This window comes from Megascapheus bottae, chromosome 18 (assembly GCF_031878675.1).
Source record: "Megascapheus bottae isolate mThoBot1 chromosome 18, mThoBot2.hap1, whole genome shotgun sequence".
Taxonomy (NCBI): domain Eukaryota; kingdom Metazoa; phylum Chordata; class Mammalia; order Rodentia; family Geomyidae; genus Megascapheus; species Megascapheus bottae.
Genome location: NC_143526.1, coordinates 7,406,121 through 7,422,946, shown reverse-complemented (window position 1 = coordinate 7,422,946; position 16,826 = coordinate 7,406,121). Strand labels below are relative to the sequence as shown.

General features: G+C 36.7%; 1 protein-coding gene across 50 annotated transcripts in view; it reads left to right on the top strand.

Annotated features, from left to right (window-relative positions):
- The window catches only part of Clasp2 (cytoplasmic linker associated protein 2), a 206,896-nt gene that overhangs the window by 167,733 nt on the left and 22,337 nt on the right, over window positions 1-16,826 (top strand). For 31 of the 50 annotated variants that reach the window (XM_090351849.1, XM_090351847.1, XM_090351840.1 and 28 more), the window contains 5 exons: window positions 272-350; window positions 7,142-7,285; window positions 10,811-10,954; window positions 11,566-11,672; window positions 15,189-15,342. In XM_090351849.1, coding sequence (XP_090207975.1) covers window positions 272-350; window positions 7,142-7,285; window positions 10,811-10,954; window positions 11,566-11,672; window positions 15,189-15,342 — 628 coding nt within the window. Of the gene's footprint in view, window positions 1-271; window positions 351-477; window positions 529-7,141; window positions 7,286-10,810; window positions 10,955-11,565; window positions 11,673-15,188; window positions 15,343-16,826 lie in introns of all 50 variants that reach the window. The other 19 variants (XM_090351844.1, XM_090351839.1, XM_090351835.1 and 16 more) reach the window with 1 other exon arrangement.

The following is a 16,826-nucleotide window of genomic DNA, read 5'->3' as shown; positions in this document are numbered from 1 at the left end:
AAAGAAGTATGTCTAAGAATATTGAACTTTTTCAGACTGTATTTTTTTGGTTATATGTATGCAGTCTTGCCTCAAGTATCAAATTGTGTCTGTTACAGTATTTTTCCTTAACCCTTTGCTGGGTACAATTTATATATTTGTCTTTGAGAATGCTTTTATTGTATGCCATACCATATACTATATAAGGATATTTGTTACTAATCATAGTTTCTTAAATGCATACTTGCCAACTTAATTTTTTTGTACTATTTTGACTTTGTTCTTATTTCAGAGAATCTTTTCCAAATGATCTTCAATTCAATATTCTAATGAGATTTACAGTTGATCAGACCCAGACACCAAGCTTAAAGGTAAAAAATTAATGTCATAAAAACACTAATTAGTTGAAGCATTTTATTAGTAAACCTGTCAGAATTTGTATTTCTGTCCCATGGAGAAACTGTTCAATCAGTGGGTTTTGTTTTTATAAACTTTCAGACAGTCAAGCCAGCACTTCGGGACCAGCTTCACTCTTTTTGGAGCTCCAAGGTTTTTTGTTTTTGTTTTAAACTGCATTATTTCTTAACTATCTCTGCAGTGCTCCTATAATGTTTGGATGACTCTATACTCAACTACTAACCTCTGTAAACCTCTTATGCATGTATAAGTTTGATTTCAAATGTTGTTCAAATGCCCAGTTATCCTTTGGAGAAGCTCCCTGGGGTATGTACTTAGAAGACATCCCACGTATGGCCATCTAACACTAGCTCATAATGCAAAATTGCTCTATATATTCTTACCTGATTTTATGTTTGTCATTTCCCCATGCTTTTTTTTCTTAGCTATAATTTGAGGAATTTTGGTAGTTTTTTTAAGCTGAATTATCACTTTTGCCAATGTCTTCATTTTAGTAGACAAAAAATTTAATTTCAATGCTGGTCTCATTAGCTAAAATAGTAACTTTTTCTGCAGTGTGATTTTTCTCTGATATGTGCATAAAATTATCATCAGGATTAACTTTAAGTTTTCATTTGCACATATTTTCCACTTCTGTGGAAATTGTAGTGATTAAATTAAACATAAAAGATAAAGATCTATAATAAAGATAAGCCACTGACTACTAATTTTTTTTTCTTGAGCTATCTAAGGAGATTAAAGTCAGGGAAATAACAAGCATATATTTCTTACATTTTTCACACTATTCTGCATGAACTGTATTTCCACAAGTTATTACTGCCCAAACAGTTTTTCTCTTTAAGTTTCTGAATGTGATTGTACCTTAAAACCACAAATTATATGTTTCTTACCTCAGGGTTGACTTATAGTCAACATGAAGTTACTTTCTCAGAGCTACTTTATGAAAGGGGTTTCATCTATTTTTATTTTTTAAATGAATATTTTAATTATTTGTACTGATAAATAAAAATGTATATAGAAACAATAGTGGACCAGTACAAATAAGTCAGATTCAGAAGTAAGAATGAAAGGTGACTTGGACAGAATTGCATTGCTGAAAACCTGAGGGGAAAAAGAGTGAAAGGGAATAATGTAGGAAACAAACAGGTTAAAGTTACCTCCCTGCTGGGGAAAAAAAAAAAAACTAAAACTGAAAAGCACTGTACTGGAAGCCCAGATAGTTTCCCCAAAAGCCTAAGGCTTTTCTGTATAAATATATTTAATATATGGATAAAAATAATAGCAAAGCCATCGAGGGGAAATCTCTTAAACTGATGTTTTAGAATAGCATGTATATTGAGACTATACCTCACACCAAAGTAAAAACAAGTTTCAGGTAGGTGACAGAATTAATGATAAAAAAAATGTGACAGGCCAACCACCTGATGACTCACCCGTAATCCTAATTTCTCAAGAAGCTCAGATTTGAGTATCACAGTTCAAAGCCAGCTAGAGCAAGAAAGTCTATGAGACTTTTATCTCCAGTTAGCCATCAAAAAGCCAGAACTGGGGCTGGGAGTTTGGCCTAAGGGTAGAGTGCTTGGCTCAGGTGGTAGATCTCTAGCCTTAAGAAAACCTAAGGATAGTACTCATGCCCTGAACCCAAGTCCAGGACTGCTCCCCACCCCCCAAAATAAATAAATAAATAAATAATAAGTGAAGCTGTAGCTTAAGTGGTAGAATACTAGCTTTGAGCAAGCAGAGCTCAGGAACAGTCCCAAGTCCTTGGATCAAGCCCTAGGGGACATGCACACGCACACACACACAAGAAAGAAAAAGAGGGAGAAATTGACAAGTTAACAAAGAAACATTAGTAATTTGAATTGGAGTATAAGACCTTTAAAAAAAAAAACATGGATAAAAATTGATCTTTTGGATAAAAACAGTTGGTTTGTATAAATTTTTACATCTTTAATGGGTTTTTATGTGAATAAACATTAGAAAGAAGCCATATGTTGGTGATCCATACCTGTAATCTCAGCACTCCAGAGGCTGAGGCAAGGAAACTTCATGCTTAAGGCCACCCTGGGCTATATAGGGAAACCTGTCTCAAAAAACATGTGTAATGGTGCTCATTTATTGGTTTAGTATAGTCACTTATCTTCAGCTATTTACACTAATAGAAGATAACACTGTCTCAGAACCCACAGTATTTCATACTATTATAATTTAGTTGGGCCTAATACCGTAAAACTACCCAGATGTCTCTTCCCTATCTATTACACATTTCTGATGGCTAATAGGTTAACTCTTGGTTTTGATGACATATTTCTTCAAAATTATAATTCTAGGTTTTTAATTGACAAGATAAAACTATAAATTTTTGTTGTACATCATATTTTGCTGTATATATCATTGAAGAATGGTTAAATCAAACTACAGTTAAATGTACTTCATATACTTTTATTTTTGTATTGAAATACTTAAATTCACTGTTAGCAATTTTTAAATTTACAGATGTAGGTATCTATCAACTACAGACTATGATGTCCAGTAGACCTCTTGAAGTTATTCTTTCTAACAGAGGTTTTATTCCCCTTAAGCAATGTCTTCTTAATTTCTTAATTCCCCAGCCTCTGTTAACTACTACTTTACTCCTTTTTTTTTTTCTTTTTTCTTTTTCTGTCAGACTGTCCTGGAATTCACAATCCTACCTCTGCCTCCCAAATTTTGGGATTACATACATGCATTGCTATACTTGGTTTTCTCTTCTTTCTATAAGAAATAGTTTATCCCTTGTCATATTTCTCATGTAAATGAGATGGTACAATATTTTTCTTACTTAGATAATTTCACTTACTACATTGTTTTCTGACTTCATCCATATGGTCACAAATGGCAAGATTTCCCTTTTTAAGGCTAGTAGTATTTTGTATATGTACCACATTTACTTTATCCCATTCAAACATCAATAAATACGTAATCTGATTCCTCTTATTGGCTATTACAGTAATGCTGCCATGAACATGTCTCTTCAACATACTAACATACTGATTTTGTCTTTCTATGTATACTCAGTATTGGGATAATTGGGTATTATATGACAATTCTATTTTAATTTTTCAGGAATCTCCATACTGTCTTCCATAATAGCTGTACTAACTACATTCATACTGTCAGTGTGTACAAATGTTTCCTTTCCTTCATGTCTTTGAACTTAAATTTCATCTTTTTTTTTTTTTTTTTGTCAGTCATGGGACTTGAACTCTGGGCCTGGGCACTGTCCCTAAGCTCTTCAGCTCAAGGCTACCCCCCTACTCTTTGAGCCACAGCACCACTTCCAGTTTTCTAGTGGCTAATTGGAGATAAGAGTTTCACTGGCTTTGAACTGCAATCTTCAGATCTCAGCCTCCTGAGTAGTTGGGATTACAGGCGTGAGCCAGTGTGCCCCACTAAATTTCATCTTTTATGAAATAAACCTTGTAACAAGCATGAAGTGATACCTCACTATGATTTCATTTGCATATCTATAATAGTGATGCTGAACTTTTTTTCATATAATTCTTTGGCTTTTTTTTTTTTAATACTACTATCAATACTGGGGGTTGAGCTAAGGATCTCTTGCTTGCTAAACAAGTAGTCTAGCACTTGAGCCACATCCTCAAGCCTTTTTTTTTTTTTTTTGCTTTGGTTGCTTAGTAAGAGTCTCATACTTTTGCCCAAGTCTCAGACTATGATCCTTTTTCCTCTAGCCTCCCTCATAGGTGGGATCACAAGTACATACCACTGCAACAGACTTACTGGTTGAGATAGAATCTGGTTGACTTTTTTTCCAGAGCTGGCCTAAACTACAATTCTATTTTTCTCCATCTCCCAAGTATGAGCCACTGTGCCTGACTTCTAAGAAATGATCATTTCTTAGTCTGTTTCCTTACTTTCAACTTGAGTTCCTTGTATACTTTTTATAGTTTTCCTTATCACATGTTTGTTTACAAATATGTCTCTCTTTCTATAGGTTGTGCCTTTACATTGTTTTGTTATTGTGCAGAAATTTTTTTTTTTTTTTTTTTGCCATTCCTGAGGCTTGAACTCAAGGCTTGGACACTGTCCTTGGGTTTTTCTCAAGATTAGTTCTCTACCACTTGAGCCACAGTACCACTTCTGGCTTTTTTCTGTGTATGTATTACTGAGGAATTGAACCCAGGGTTTCGTGCATGCTAGACAAGCACTCTATCACTGGGCCACACTCCTGGCCCCAGGAAATTTTATGGTGTATCTGTTTTTTTTATTTTTTTTGCCAGTCCTGGATTTTGATCTCTGGACGTGGATGCTGTCCCTGAGTGCCAGTTGCTCAAGGGTAGCACTCTACCATTTGAACCACAACACTACTTCTGTCTTTTTCTGTGATTAATTGAAGAATCACACACTTTTCTGGCCTGGCTGGTTTTAATCCTCCTAAGTAGCTAGAATTACAGATGTGAACCCCTAGTGCCTGGCAACGTGATTGTTTTAATTGGATATATTCTCATTGGTCTGGATCTTTTGCCTATAAAATTATGAATACCTATTAAAATTCATTCATTATGAAAGAATGCAATTTGATCATCTGTCTTGCCGCTGTTGTTGCTGGGAGAAAAAAATGGAGTCAGACCTTCTTTTATTACTTTGCGAACTTCTCATCTGCTTTGCTTCCTACTTATCAACTTCCTGAAGTTCTTATTTGTCCTGAGTTGAGGGGGAAAAAAATGACAGCAAAAAGGAAGAACATAAAAAGACTGGTTACTTAACTTTAGGCAATAGCTGTTCAAATTGCTGTCTTAACCTGATATTTAAGCCTTCATTTTTTTTTTAATTGACAACTCGATATTTAATGTGTATAGTACCTTCTGTCTCCAACGGCTGTGGGCCAGGTATAGCTGCTAACTCATGCACAAGTCATCCAGCCTGGTAAGGTGTAGTGTTTGCACATCGCAAATGGTTGAGGGGAATCCTGGAGATGTAGATCAAAGATTACTGAGCCACACATTTAAGAGCTCTAGTGCACAACATGTTCTTAGTACTATCTTATTCAAAAATTGCTAACAGCTGGTTTTTGGTATGCTTGCCACATACACAATGCAAGCAAAATATTAACATAGTGAATTCATTCATTTGCTTGACTGTAGCCATTTAAAATGTAACCATTTCATTCTGTGTGTGTGTGTGTATATATATATATATATATCAAAATATGCTGTACACTTTTAAATGCGTACAAATAACAAAACTTCCTTTAAAACTATGAAATAGATTTTAAGTGTTGTTACCACCAAAAAAATAAGATTGTGAGCTAGTACATATGTCAACTAGCTCAATTTAGCAATCCAACGATGTGTGTATACTTTAAAACAACGTATTGTGCCCCCTGACCATCGTATGGTCACCCTAAATTTGTACAATTTTTATTGGTCAGCTAAGAGGATAAGTTACCTGGGGATGACGCTCAGTGGCAGAATGCTAGCCTGGCATGTACAGATCCCTGGGCTCCTTCCCCAGCCATAGGGAAAAGGAACTCTTTCAAACTAAAGTACACATGGAAAGTTTGAGAGAACCACTTCTAGAAACTATAGAACATTGGAGTATTTTTAACCTTTTTTTTTTCCTGCCTTAGCATGAGAAAGGATAGAACTTAATAGTAGTTTACTAAAAGGATAATAAAGGTGAGGGGGAGTCTGTCTTGAAAGAGCCATGTTTGTTTGGGGAAATAACTCCATCTCCTGCTGATTTCAAATCCTTTGCCCCTTCCATACTCCCACATATCAAGCTTTATTGGGAGAATAAAGAGACCTTTTGTACCCGTACCTGTTTACCTTATTCATCCAAATAGGGATTCTCTTTGCTTTAGTGGTGCTTACATAAGCATTTTGTTTCCGAAGCAGTTCTGATAGTTGATGGGCCTATTAAAGAGTGATTTCATGTTGTGAGCCTTATCTAGTATTTGAACAGAAAGAAAAAAAAATCACTTTATATTGCCCATCATGATTACAGGCTTATTGATTATTTGCATATACTTTGATTTACTTCCCCCAAATGAAATTGTTAAGTTGAAAAAGATCAGTTCCCTCTAAGGGTAGCTGAGAGTCAGCTCTACAGTCTGAAGGCAGATTCAAAGAAATGATTGTAAACTTGTTGAGAAAGTCTTTAGCAGTTATTCATACTTGAAGAATTAAATGCCTTGGTGACTCATAATCCTAGCTACTCAGGAGGCTGAGATCTGAGGATTGTGGTTCAAAGCCAGCAGTGACATGAAAGTCTGTGAGACTCTTATCTCCAATTAACTATCAGAAAACCAGAATTGGCACTGTGGCTCAAATGGTAAAGCACTAGGCTTGAGCTGAAGAGTTCATGAACAGCATCCAGAGTTAAATGTTTGGCCTAGAGTGCTTGCATAGCATGCATGAAGACCCAGGTTCAATTCCTCAGTACCACATACATAGGAAAAGCTGGAAGTGGTGCTGTGGCTTATGTGGTAGAACCCTAGCCTTGAGAAAGCCCAAGGACAGTGCTCAGGCCCCAGGACTGGCAAAAAAAAAAAAAGAATGTCAGAAACCTGTCACCTTACCATGTATTTATATGTCAGGTAGAGATGTGTTTGTATAATTTGTTGTTGAAATTGTTGCTCCTTTTCAACTTGTCAAAATATAATTGTGCAATTAGTTCTGCAGTGTTCTCCAGTGTCTCACAATGACCATCTTCTTATCCTCTCTCATTGTACTTGCCTCTGCAGGTGAAGGTTGCTATTCTTAAATACATAGAAACTCTGGCCAAACAGATGGATCCAGGTGACTTTATAAATTCCAGTGAAACTCGACTGGCAGTATCTCGGGTTATCACTTGGACCACAGAACCCAAAAGCTCTGATGTTCGGAAGGTGTGTTTTAATATGAGGTTTAGAAGATAAATTGGAAAGGCAAGTCAGTAGTTTTGGATTGCCAATGAAGGTAGCTATGAATTTAGACATTATTTACTCATCTGTTGTTAAACATGGGCATTATATTTATCTCTGTTGGTAAGTAAGGACTTTCCATCTTTGAAGAGCAGCAGAAAAGATTAACATTGGGCCATGCAGGAGGTAGTCAGTCCTATATCAAACTACTATATGCCTATTTATGTATCTGTTCTGTGTCTACCTACCTACCAAACTACTATGTCTACCTATCTGCCTACTATATCTACTTACCTACACGTCTTTATAAATATATATACACATGTGTGTTTTATATATGTGTATGTGTGTATGTATATGTGTGTGTATATAACACATGCTCTTAAATGCTTCTGTTCTTATAGAAGCTATATTTATCTTGGAATAAATTATGTATTTTATTTTTCTGTTGCTTGAGCTATTTAAGTAACTTTTAAGTATGTGTTTATATTTTTAGCATCTGTACCATTTATATGACTAATATTTTCCATATGCTCAAAAGCATAGAAATACTCTTGAAAGCTCCTTCCTGGATCAACTTTTGTTATCACCCATTTGTGCAGAATTTTTCCTTAGCCTGCTTGCACAGATATCTTCCTCAGCCTTCAGTCTAACATTTTCCTAAGTTTCTTGGTCAATTCTTATTTTGATATCTTATATCTATTTCTATTTACTCTTCTCTAGTGAATTGTTTTTTTACTATGTGCTCCAAGGTTACCCAGAATATAAATCCGTGATCTTTATTTACAGCGATAAACAAGAGCAGAGTACACAATTTTCTCAAGTATGTATGGATGGAACACTCTGCATGCTAATCATAAAATAAGCCTCAGTTTAAAACAATAGAAATAATACAACATATGTTCCCTGACTACAGTGGAATGAAATTAGAAGTCAGTAACAGAAAGAAATATGGAAAACTCTTGAACATATGAAATTTAAAACATTCAATCCTAATCAATTGGCCAAAGAAGATATGAATGAAAAATTAGAAAATACTTTGAGAAGAATGAAAATAAGACATTGTCCAGGAAGAATTATACTCATTACCTAACTTATAAAGTTTTAATCTCCTTATCCAGTTCCTTAATAGTAACAATGAAATTATATATGTATTTTTTGGGGATGGGGGGTGGGTCATAGAGCTTGAACTCAGCCTGAGCACTGTCCCTAAACTCTTCAGCTCAAGGCTACTACCCTACCCTTAAGCCACGCCCTACTTCCCATTTTCTAGAGGTTAATTGGAGATAAGAGTCTCCGGTCCTTTTGTGCCCAGGCTGACTTTGTAGCTTGATCCTCAGATCTCAGCCTCCTGAGTAGCTAGGATTACAGGCATGAGCCACATGCCTGGAATGTCCTCATTTTTAAAAATTACATTTTTAAGAAATATAATTTCAGCCGGGTGCAGTGGCAAACACCTATAATCCTAGCTACTCAATAGGCTGAAATCTGAGGATCAAGGTTCAGAGCCAGCCTAGGCACAAAAGGACCTGAGACTCTTGTCTCCAATTAACCACTAGAAAACCAGATATGGCTCTGTGGCTCAAGGGGTAGAGTTGTAGCCTTGAGATCAAGAGTCAGGGATAGAACCCAGGCCCAGAGTTCAAGCCTCACAACCGACCAAAAAACAAAAAATGAGGACATAACATACAAAAATGAAGCAGTGGATTGAAAGTTTTATCCTAGCTATTCACGCTTTGAATAAAATGAAGAAAAATCTTAGTAACTTAATATATCACTTTAAGACACTGGTTAAAGATGTACAAAGCAACAGAGAGAAAGATATGATTAATATTAAAGCAGAAACTATGCTTATTTGGTTATTTGAAATAGGATAGGGAAGGGGGGGAAACAAGATGAGGGGTGAGAGTGGGAGGAGGGAAAGGGGGACCAAGACATGAGAAAGGGTATCAATATCTATGAAGTAATGCACTTTCTATCTGGTGAATATAATATAACCCTTCTATTAATTACAATAAAATATATTTTAAAAAAGCAGAAACTAACAGACTAAATTTAAAAAATAAATAAGTAAATAATAGAGAAAACCAGCAACACCAAAGCTGCTTCTTTGGAAAATCAAGGAAATTGATACTTGAGTGCTGGTGACTCATGCCTGTAATCCTACCTACTCAGAGGCTGAGATCATAGGATCACAGTCTGAAGCCAGCCAAGACAGATAGGTCCATGAGCCTCTTATTCCCAGTAAACTACTCAGAAAATGCCAGAAATGGTGCTGTGGTTCAAATGGTAGAGGGCTAACTTTGAGCACAAAGAGGGCCTAGTAGTGTTAGTGCTTGCCTAGCATTCATGAAGCCCTGAGTTCAATTCAGTTCCTTGGTATCACATATACAGAAAAAACTAGAAGTGATGCTGTGGCTCAAGTGGTAGAGCACTAGCTTTAAGGAAAGAACAAGGATAAGGACAGTGGTCAGGCCCTGAGTTCAAGCCCCAGGACTGGCAAAAAAAACAAAAAACAACTAAAGCTATAGCAATTTAAATCATATGATGTTAAATTAGAACCAGTGGTAAAGTGCTGGCCTTGAGCAAAAGAAGCTCAGGGACAGTGTTCAAGCTCCAGGACTGGCAAAAAAAAAAATGCATATTAAAAGCAAAAGTAAGGTATTAGTTATGGATAGCTTTCGTATAGCCATCTTTCTTTTCTTAGGAAAGCTGAAATAATAGTATATATATATTGACAAAAAAAGAAAAAGAAACCCTGGAAAGTGTTTATTTAACTTTAATCATTGTAACATATTTTTGAACATTGTTCAAAAAATAAGTGGTAGCTTTGCAGGCATGGCTCAAGTGTTAGAAGCCCCGCTACTGCAAAGTAAATGAATGAAACACAGAATAATAAATAAATCCTTAAAAAAAAATAAATATGAGGGGCCAGGAGTTTGGCCTAGTGGTAGAGTGCTTGCCTAGCATGCATGAAGACCCGGGTTCGATTCCTTGGTACTCCATATACATAGCAAAAAGCCAGAAGTGGTGCTGAGGCTCAAGTGGTAGAGTGCTAGCCTTGAGAAAGTCCAAGGACAGTGCTCAAGCCCTGAGTCCAAGCCCAGGACTGGCAATAAATAAATAAGAAAGCAAAAACAAATATGAATATTTTTCTGTCAATTACTGGTGACTCGTGCCTGTAATCCTAGCTACTGGGAGGCTGAGTTCTAAGGGTTGTGGTTCAAAGTCCTAGGCAGGAAAGTCCATGAGATTCTTATACCAATGAAGTCCAGCTATGACTTAAGAGGTAGCCAGCCTTGAGCAGAAGGCTCAAGGATAACACCTAGGTACTGAGTTCAAAGTCCCGGGATAACACTAAATCAATCAATCAATCCTCCTTTTTTGTTGAGATTATGGTGAAGCTTTTAGTTTGACCATTATAGAAATAAATGTGAGACAAAATATAGATCACCTATGTGTAAACAAAATGTATTCATCTGCTTTTTTTCTTATGCCTTTATTTTTTAGGCAGCACAATCAGTGCTGATTTCTTTATTTGAACTTAATACCCCAGAGTTTACAATGTTATTAGGAGCTTTACCAAAAACTTTTCAAGATGGTGCTACCAAACTTCTTCATAATCACCTTCGAAATGCTGGCAATGGAACCCAGGTACTTCTCACTTTCTTGACTATAGTATGATAGAGTAGTTGATTAAATAATAATTGCTTTATTTTATATAAAGTAAACTGATCCTAGTATATGATTCTGCACCTGCATTTGGCAGCAGCCCAAGTCGAGTTCAAGCCCCATGATCCATCCAAAAAAAAAAGGAAAGAAAGAAAAAGAGAAGCATTGATTCATTATGTCTTTAGAAGCAGGCAAAATAATGTAACCAAATTTTACTATTAGTATCTATTCAAAACCTTTGTAAAGCAGACCTAGAAGAAATAAAATTTTGATTATTGGTAATGATTAGAGGAAGATAATTGGCTAAGGCAGGAAAAATATTTAAAATTTTTAGTTTAGAATTCTGTTGACGCCAAGAGGAAGTATATTAATAATAATTGAGAAGGAAACATATAAAGGAAGAGAAAAGGCTCAAAGTATTAGATTTCTAAATAGACATCTTCTACCCAGAAATCAGACATGCGTACATGAATATTTAAAATATTAGCCTAAAATAATACTGACTTTTTCATATGGCTTTATATCATGACAGTATAGCATCCCTAAGAGCCTGGCTTGTCATATGTTAATATGTATTTGACTTTTTCCACCAGAGTTCCATGGGAAGTCCTTTGACAAGACCAACACCTCGATCACCAGCCAACTGGTCCAGTCCTCTTACTTCTCCTACCAATACGTCACAGAACACATTATCTCCAAGGTAATATAAGAGTAAATTTCAGCTGTGTGCTACGTGCCTGAGATCTGAGGATCAAGATTGGAACGCATCCTCAGCCAACTAATCTAAGTGACTCATAGACATCAGAAAGCCAGAAGAGGTGTAGCCCAAGTGGTAAGAGTGGAGGCTTGAATGAAAAGGCTAATAAACAAGAGCTCCTGACCCTGAGGACTAGCACCAGCACTCGTACACACTCAAAAAAGAATTTTGTCATGTTTTATGTTTACCACTTCTAGAAAGGAATATGTTGATGTGATTCCAGTCACTTTCTACTTGGCTTAAAGGTCTTAGAAAGTTAGAAATGCAAACAATTTTAAGTGTATTCCAAAGCTACCTTTAAATGAGGAACATAGGATATGAATGTTTTTGTGAAGTGACAAGAATCCTACTGAAACAGCTTCTATTTTCTTAAATTGTATAGTTATATTTCCAGGATGGTATGTAATCCAATTTATAAATTGTGTCATTTATTTATATCCTACTACTCAGTTTAAATGATAAGATCAATTTTAATGGATACTTATATTTAATATTGGCCAAGTGCCTCTAAAAGTTGCGAAGAATGGGTCAGGGTTAAATATAAAATTAATATATACTGTATACATCTGAGGAAAAAGACTGTTACAAGAGATTGGTCTTTAATGCAAAATGTAAGAGAGATAGTTGTAAAAACTATAGTACAGACTATATTTAAAATTAAGTTGTTGATTCATTAGTAGACTAATGTCTTTTCCTGGCCTCTTGAGAAATCATTGCATATTACCTCATATTTATTGTTAATTCATTTGATTTTTTTGTTTTACTCATATACCATTAAAATTACAGTACATAGCCAGGTACCAGTGGCTAACTCCTGTAATCCTGGCTATTCAAGAAGCTTAGATCTGAGAAGCTTTGCTCAAAGCCAATCCAGGCAGGAAAGTTTGTGAGACACTTAATTGAAGATTCCAGTTGAATACCAAAAAAGCCAGAAGTAGAGCTATAACTCAAGTGATAGAGAGCACTAATGTTGAGCACAAAACCTTAGAAACACTGCCCAGGCCTTGAGTTCAAGTTCTATGACTAGCACAAAAAGTAATAGCAATTTAAGGATGACACATGACTGTCCAAGAAAGAAAAATATATCATAACTTATTGGACAGGTACTTAAGGCTCACATCTATAATCCTAGCTAGCCTGAAATCTGAGGATAGCAGTGCAAGGCCAATTTAGGCAGGCAAATCCAAGAAACTTTATCTTCAAATAACCAGCAAAATGCCAGAAGTAGAAATGTGGTTCAAGTGGTAGAACTCCAACCTTGAGCCCGGTACAGTGACTCATGCCTGTAATCCTAGCTACTCAAGAGGCTGAGATCGGAGTTCAAGCCCCACGACTGATCACAAAAAAAAGAACTCCAACTTTGGACAAAAAGAGAACATGAGGGCCGGGAGTTTGGCCTAGTGGTTAAAGTGCTTGCCTAGCATGCATGAAGACCCGGGTTCGATTCCTCGGTACCACATATATAGAAAAAAGCCGGAAGTGGTGCTGAGGCTCAAGTGGTAGAGCTCTAGCCTTGAGAAAGTCCAAGGACAGTGCTCAGGCCCTGAGCTCAAGCCCAGGACTGGCAAAAAAAAAAAAAGAGAGAACATGAAGCCTTGCAGTCAAGCCTAATACTGACACCAAAAAAAAAATATGTGTGTAGATACAGACGCGCGCGCGCACACACACACACACACACACACACTTATGTATAATTATTGTCTAGGTTATGTGTTACACAGTTGTGATAATTGCAGCTTTAGTTGTACTTTAGAATATGTTTATAATTCATTTCATTAATATTTTTTCACTGTTCAAAATTCTCTGCTTTCTTGTAAAGGTTTAGTTCAGTGGTTAGAACACAAAATTTAATAAGAGTTTAAGTAGAACATAGTTGTCAAGGTAAAAATTCTGTCTGTAATGACAAATCATAAGCCTATTCCTCTATGCTCAGATATACGTTACTATTACCACAGCTCATCTCTATGTACTGTTTGATTCAAAAGGATATCTTTTATTCCAGGGATATCTTTTATTCTTAATCTTTATGGGATTAAGAACTGTGAAAAGTACAGTACTTTTCTAAGAAATCATAAAGTGATTATGGCTAATAGACATTTAGCATTTATAAATGACTGAAAAGAAATTGGATACATTGAAATAAAGCTGTTTTCTTTTTTACAGATAAAAAAATCTCTGCTTTCTTATACGTTTGTTAAATATCTTCAAAGATTACCATTATTGGAGCAGGAGTGTAGCCTAGTGTAGCATGTTTGCCTAGTGTATATGAAGCCCTGGGTTCAATTCCTCAGAACCACATCAACAGAAAAAGCCAGAAGTGGCACTGTGGCTCAAGTGGCAGAGTGCTAGCCTTGAGCACGAAGTGTCCAAGGACAGTGCCAGGCCCTGAGTTCAAGCCCCAGGACTGGCAAAAAAAAATGAAAAGCTTACTTAGCATTATTGAGTTACTCGTAGAATTATCAAACTTTGTACAAAGGTCTAACTGGCTTTTCAGCCAGGTGGTCTTTGTAGTCACTACTTTACTCTTGTGGTTTGAAAACATCCATAGGCAGTATCTAAATAAATAAGCATGACTGTAGTCTAAGAAAAGCCTTATTCATAGTTAAATTTTGATTTCTTCATAATTTTCATATTCGGTTTTTCATTTTATGTTTTGGTTTTGGTTTTGTTTTTTTTTTACCATAGTAAACATTCTTAGCTTTCAATTCCTCTATAAATACTTACTGATCTCTGGGCCTGGGTGCTGCCCCTGAGCTCTTCAGCTCAACGTTAGTGCTCTACCACTTTGAGCTATAGCGCTACTTCTGGTTTTCTGGTGCTTAATTGGAGATAAGTCCTGCAGAGTTTCCTTCCCAGGCTAGCTTTGAACCAAGATCCTCAGATCTCAGCCTCTTGAGTAGCTAGGATTACAGGTGTGAGCCACTGGTGCCTAGCTTGTTGCTGATTTTAAATGCTACTGGGATGTGATTTCAAGGGCCTTTTGCTCACTCCCTCTTAAGCCACACCTCCGCTACTCAGACGTCTTTAAGAATAGAAGGACGAATTCGTTTTTAAGAGCTATACTTCTCACTCCATTGGAAGCTATTCTTTTTTTTTTTTTTTTTTTTTTTTTTTTTTTTTTGCCAGTCCTGGGCTTAGGGTCAGGGCCTGAGCACTGTCCCTGGATTTTCTCAAGGCTAGAGCTCTACCATTTGAACCACAGCACCACTTCTGGCTTTTTGCTATGTATGTGGTACCGAGGAATCGAACCTGGGTCTTCATGCATGCTAGGCAAGCACTCTACCACTAGGCCAAACTCCCGGCCCTGGAAGCTAATCATTTATAGCTGCCATATTTTATTTTGCTAATTATGCTTTGTTGAATATGTATTTTCTAAACTAGTAATGCCCTATGGAAGCTCAAATGTGTCTGTATTTTTAAATCATGCATAAAAATTAGCATTGATTTTTTTTTTCACAGTGCATTTGACTATGACACAGAAAACATGAACTCTGAAGACATTTATAGCTCTCTCAGAGGCGTCACTGAGGCAATCCAGAGCTTCAGCTTCCGCAGTCAAGAGGACATGAGTGAACCACTGAAAAGGGACCCTAGAAAAGATGATGGTGATTCTGTGAGTATTTAAATGTTGTTATATTATAGATTGTTTCAGTTATGTGTCTTTTTTAACTTTGCTTCCTGTTATTTTCATATAGTTTTGCAGTGCTCAGTCACTCCACAAGTATTTACTATCAGCTACATGCTAACCACAATTTTAGATGTTAGATTTACAAGACTTTTGTTACTGCAGCTCTTTATATATTTGTATAGAGATGATCACTGTGGAGTAAGAGACTTAAATAAAGACACATAAAACAAAGACGAGGGGCCCGGAGTTTGGCCTGGTGGTAAAGTGCTTGCCTAGCATGCACAAAGACCCAAGTTTGATTCCTCGGTACCACATACATAGAAAAAGCCGGAAGTGGTGCTATGGCTCAAGTGGCAGAGCTCTAGCCTTGAGAAAACCCAAGGACAGTGCTCAGGCCCTGAGCTGAACCCCAGGACTGGCAAAAATAAATACGTATGTACATACATACATACATACAGGAAAATTCCATGGAAGAATTAGCAAGAAACAAGGCAGATAGGCAGCTTTTGTATTTGAAGACTTGAAGGGAGCCAGAATAGTTTGTGTCTTCTGTTAACCCCTCTCTCTGAGATATTATTGTTTAATTAGTTACTTCTGCCATTCAAAAATGATTTCTTTTGTTGTTTTCTGGGATTTTTTTGTTTTGGGGGTTTTTGTCACTTGTGGGGCTTGAACTCAGGGCCTATGTGCTGTCCCTGAGCTCTTTTTGTCCAAGGCTAGCTCTCTACCACTTTGAGACACAGCACTACTTCCACTATCATCAGACCTCACCCTCGTGAGTTGCTGGGATAACTGTGTGAGCCACTGGTGCCTGGCTTGTTGTTTGTTTGTAGTTACTGCTGCTACTACTTAGACTTTATTAAAACAACCCCTCTCCCCCATGTACCATTCCCTGTGGAATTTGTTCGTTTTCAATATTTGCAGATCTATAGAACATTACAGGGTTTCAGCACATCTCCAAGGGCTCCCTCTTCTGCTGTCCTGACTTCTTTGTCCTATGCTTGTCTGGCAGAGATGGCTGGTAGAGGCCTAGTTAACAGACCAAAACCTTGCCTGCTGTTCATATTTGAGGCTCCCTGTCCTAAGAACACTCATGTGCTGTGGTTCATTTTCTACTCCCTCTCTTTCTTTCATAATGCTCTTCAAGTCCTCTACACATGTCTCAATGCAAACACCAACATCTGAAAAACTCCTGCCTTCCCTGACAACAGTCTAATAAAGTAGTTTGATTTTCCTCTAAGAAAAAATAGCACCACTACATGTGGTAGCAACAAGTTAGAAAGAATCACTGCTTAATTTACATCCAGAGTACGGTAAATGTAGAGAACTGAAGAACTTAAGTAGTAGATTCTGACAGAACTGAATTCAAATCCCATGTCGAGGCAGTTACTAGGTAGTCAGATGGTTATTTCTAAACTTCATTGTCTTCATTAGGAAAATAAGGATTCTACTGACTGACTACCTTCAAG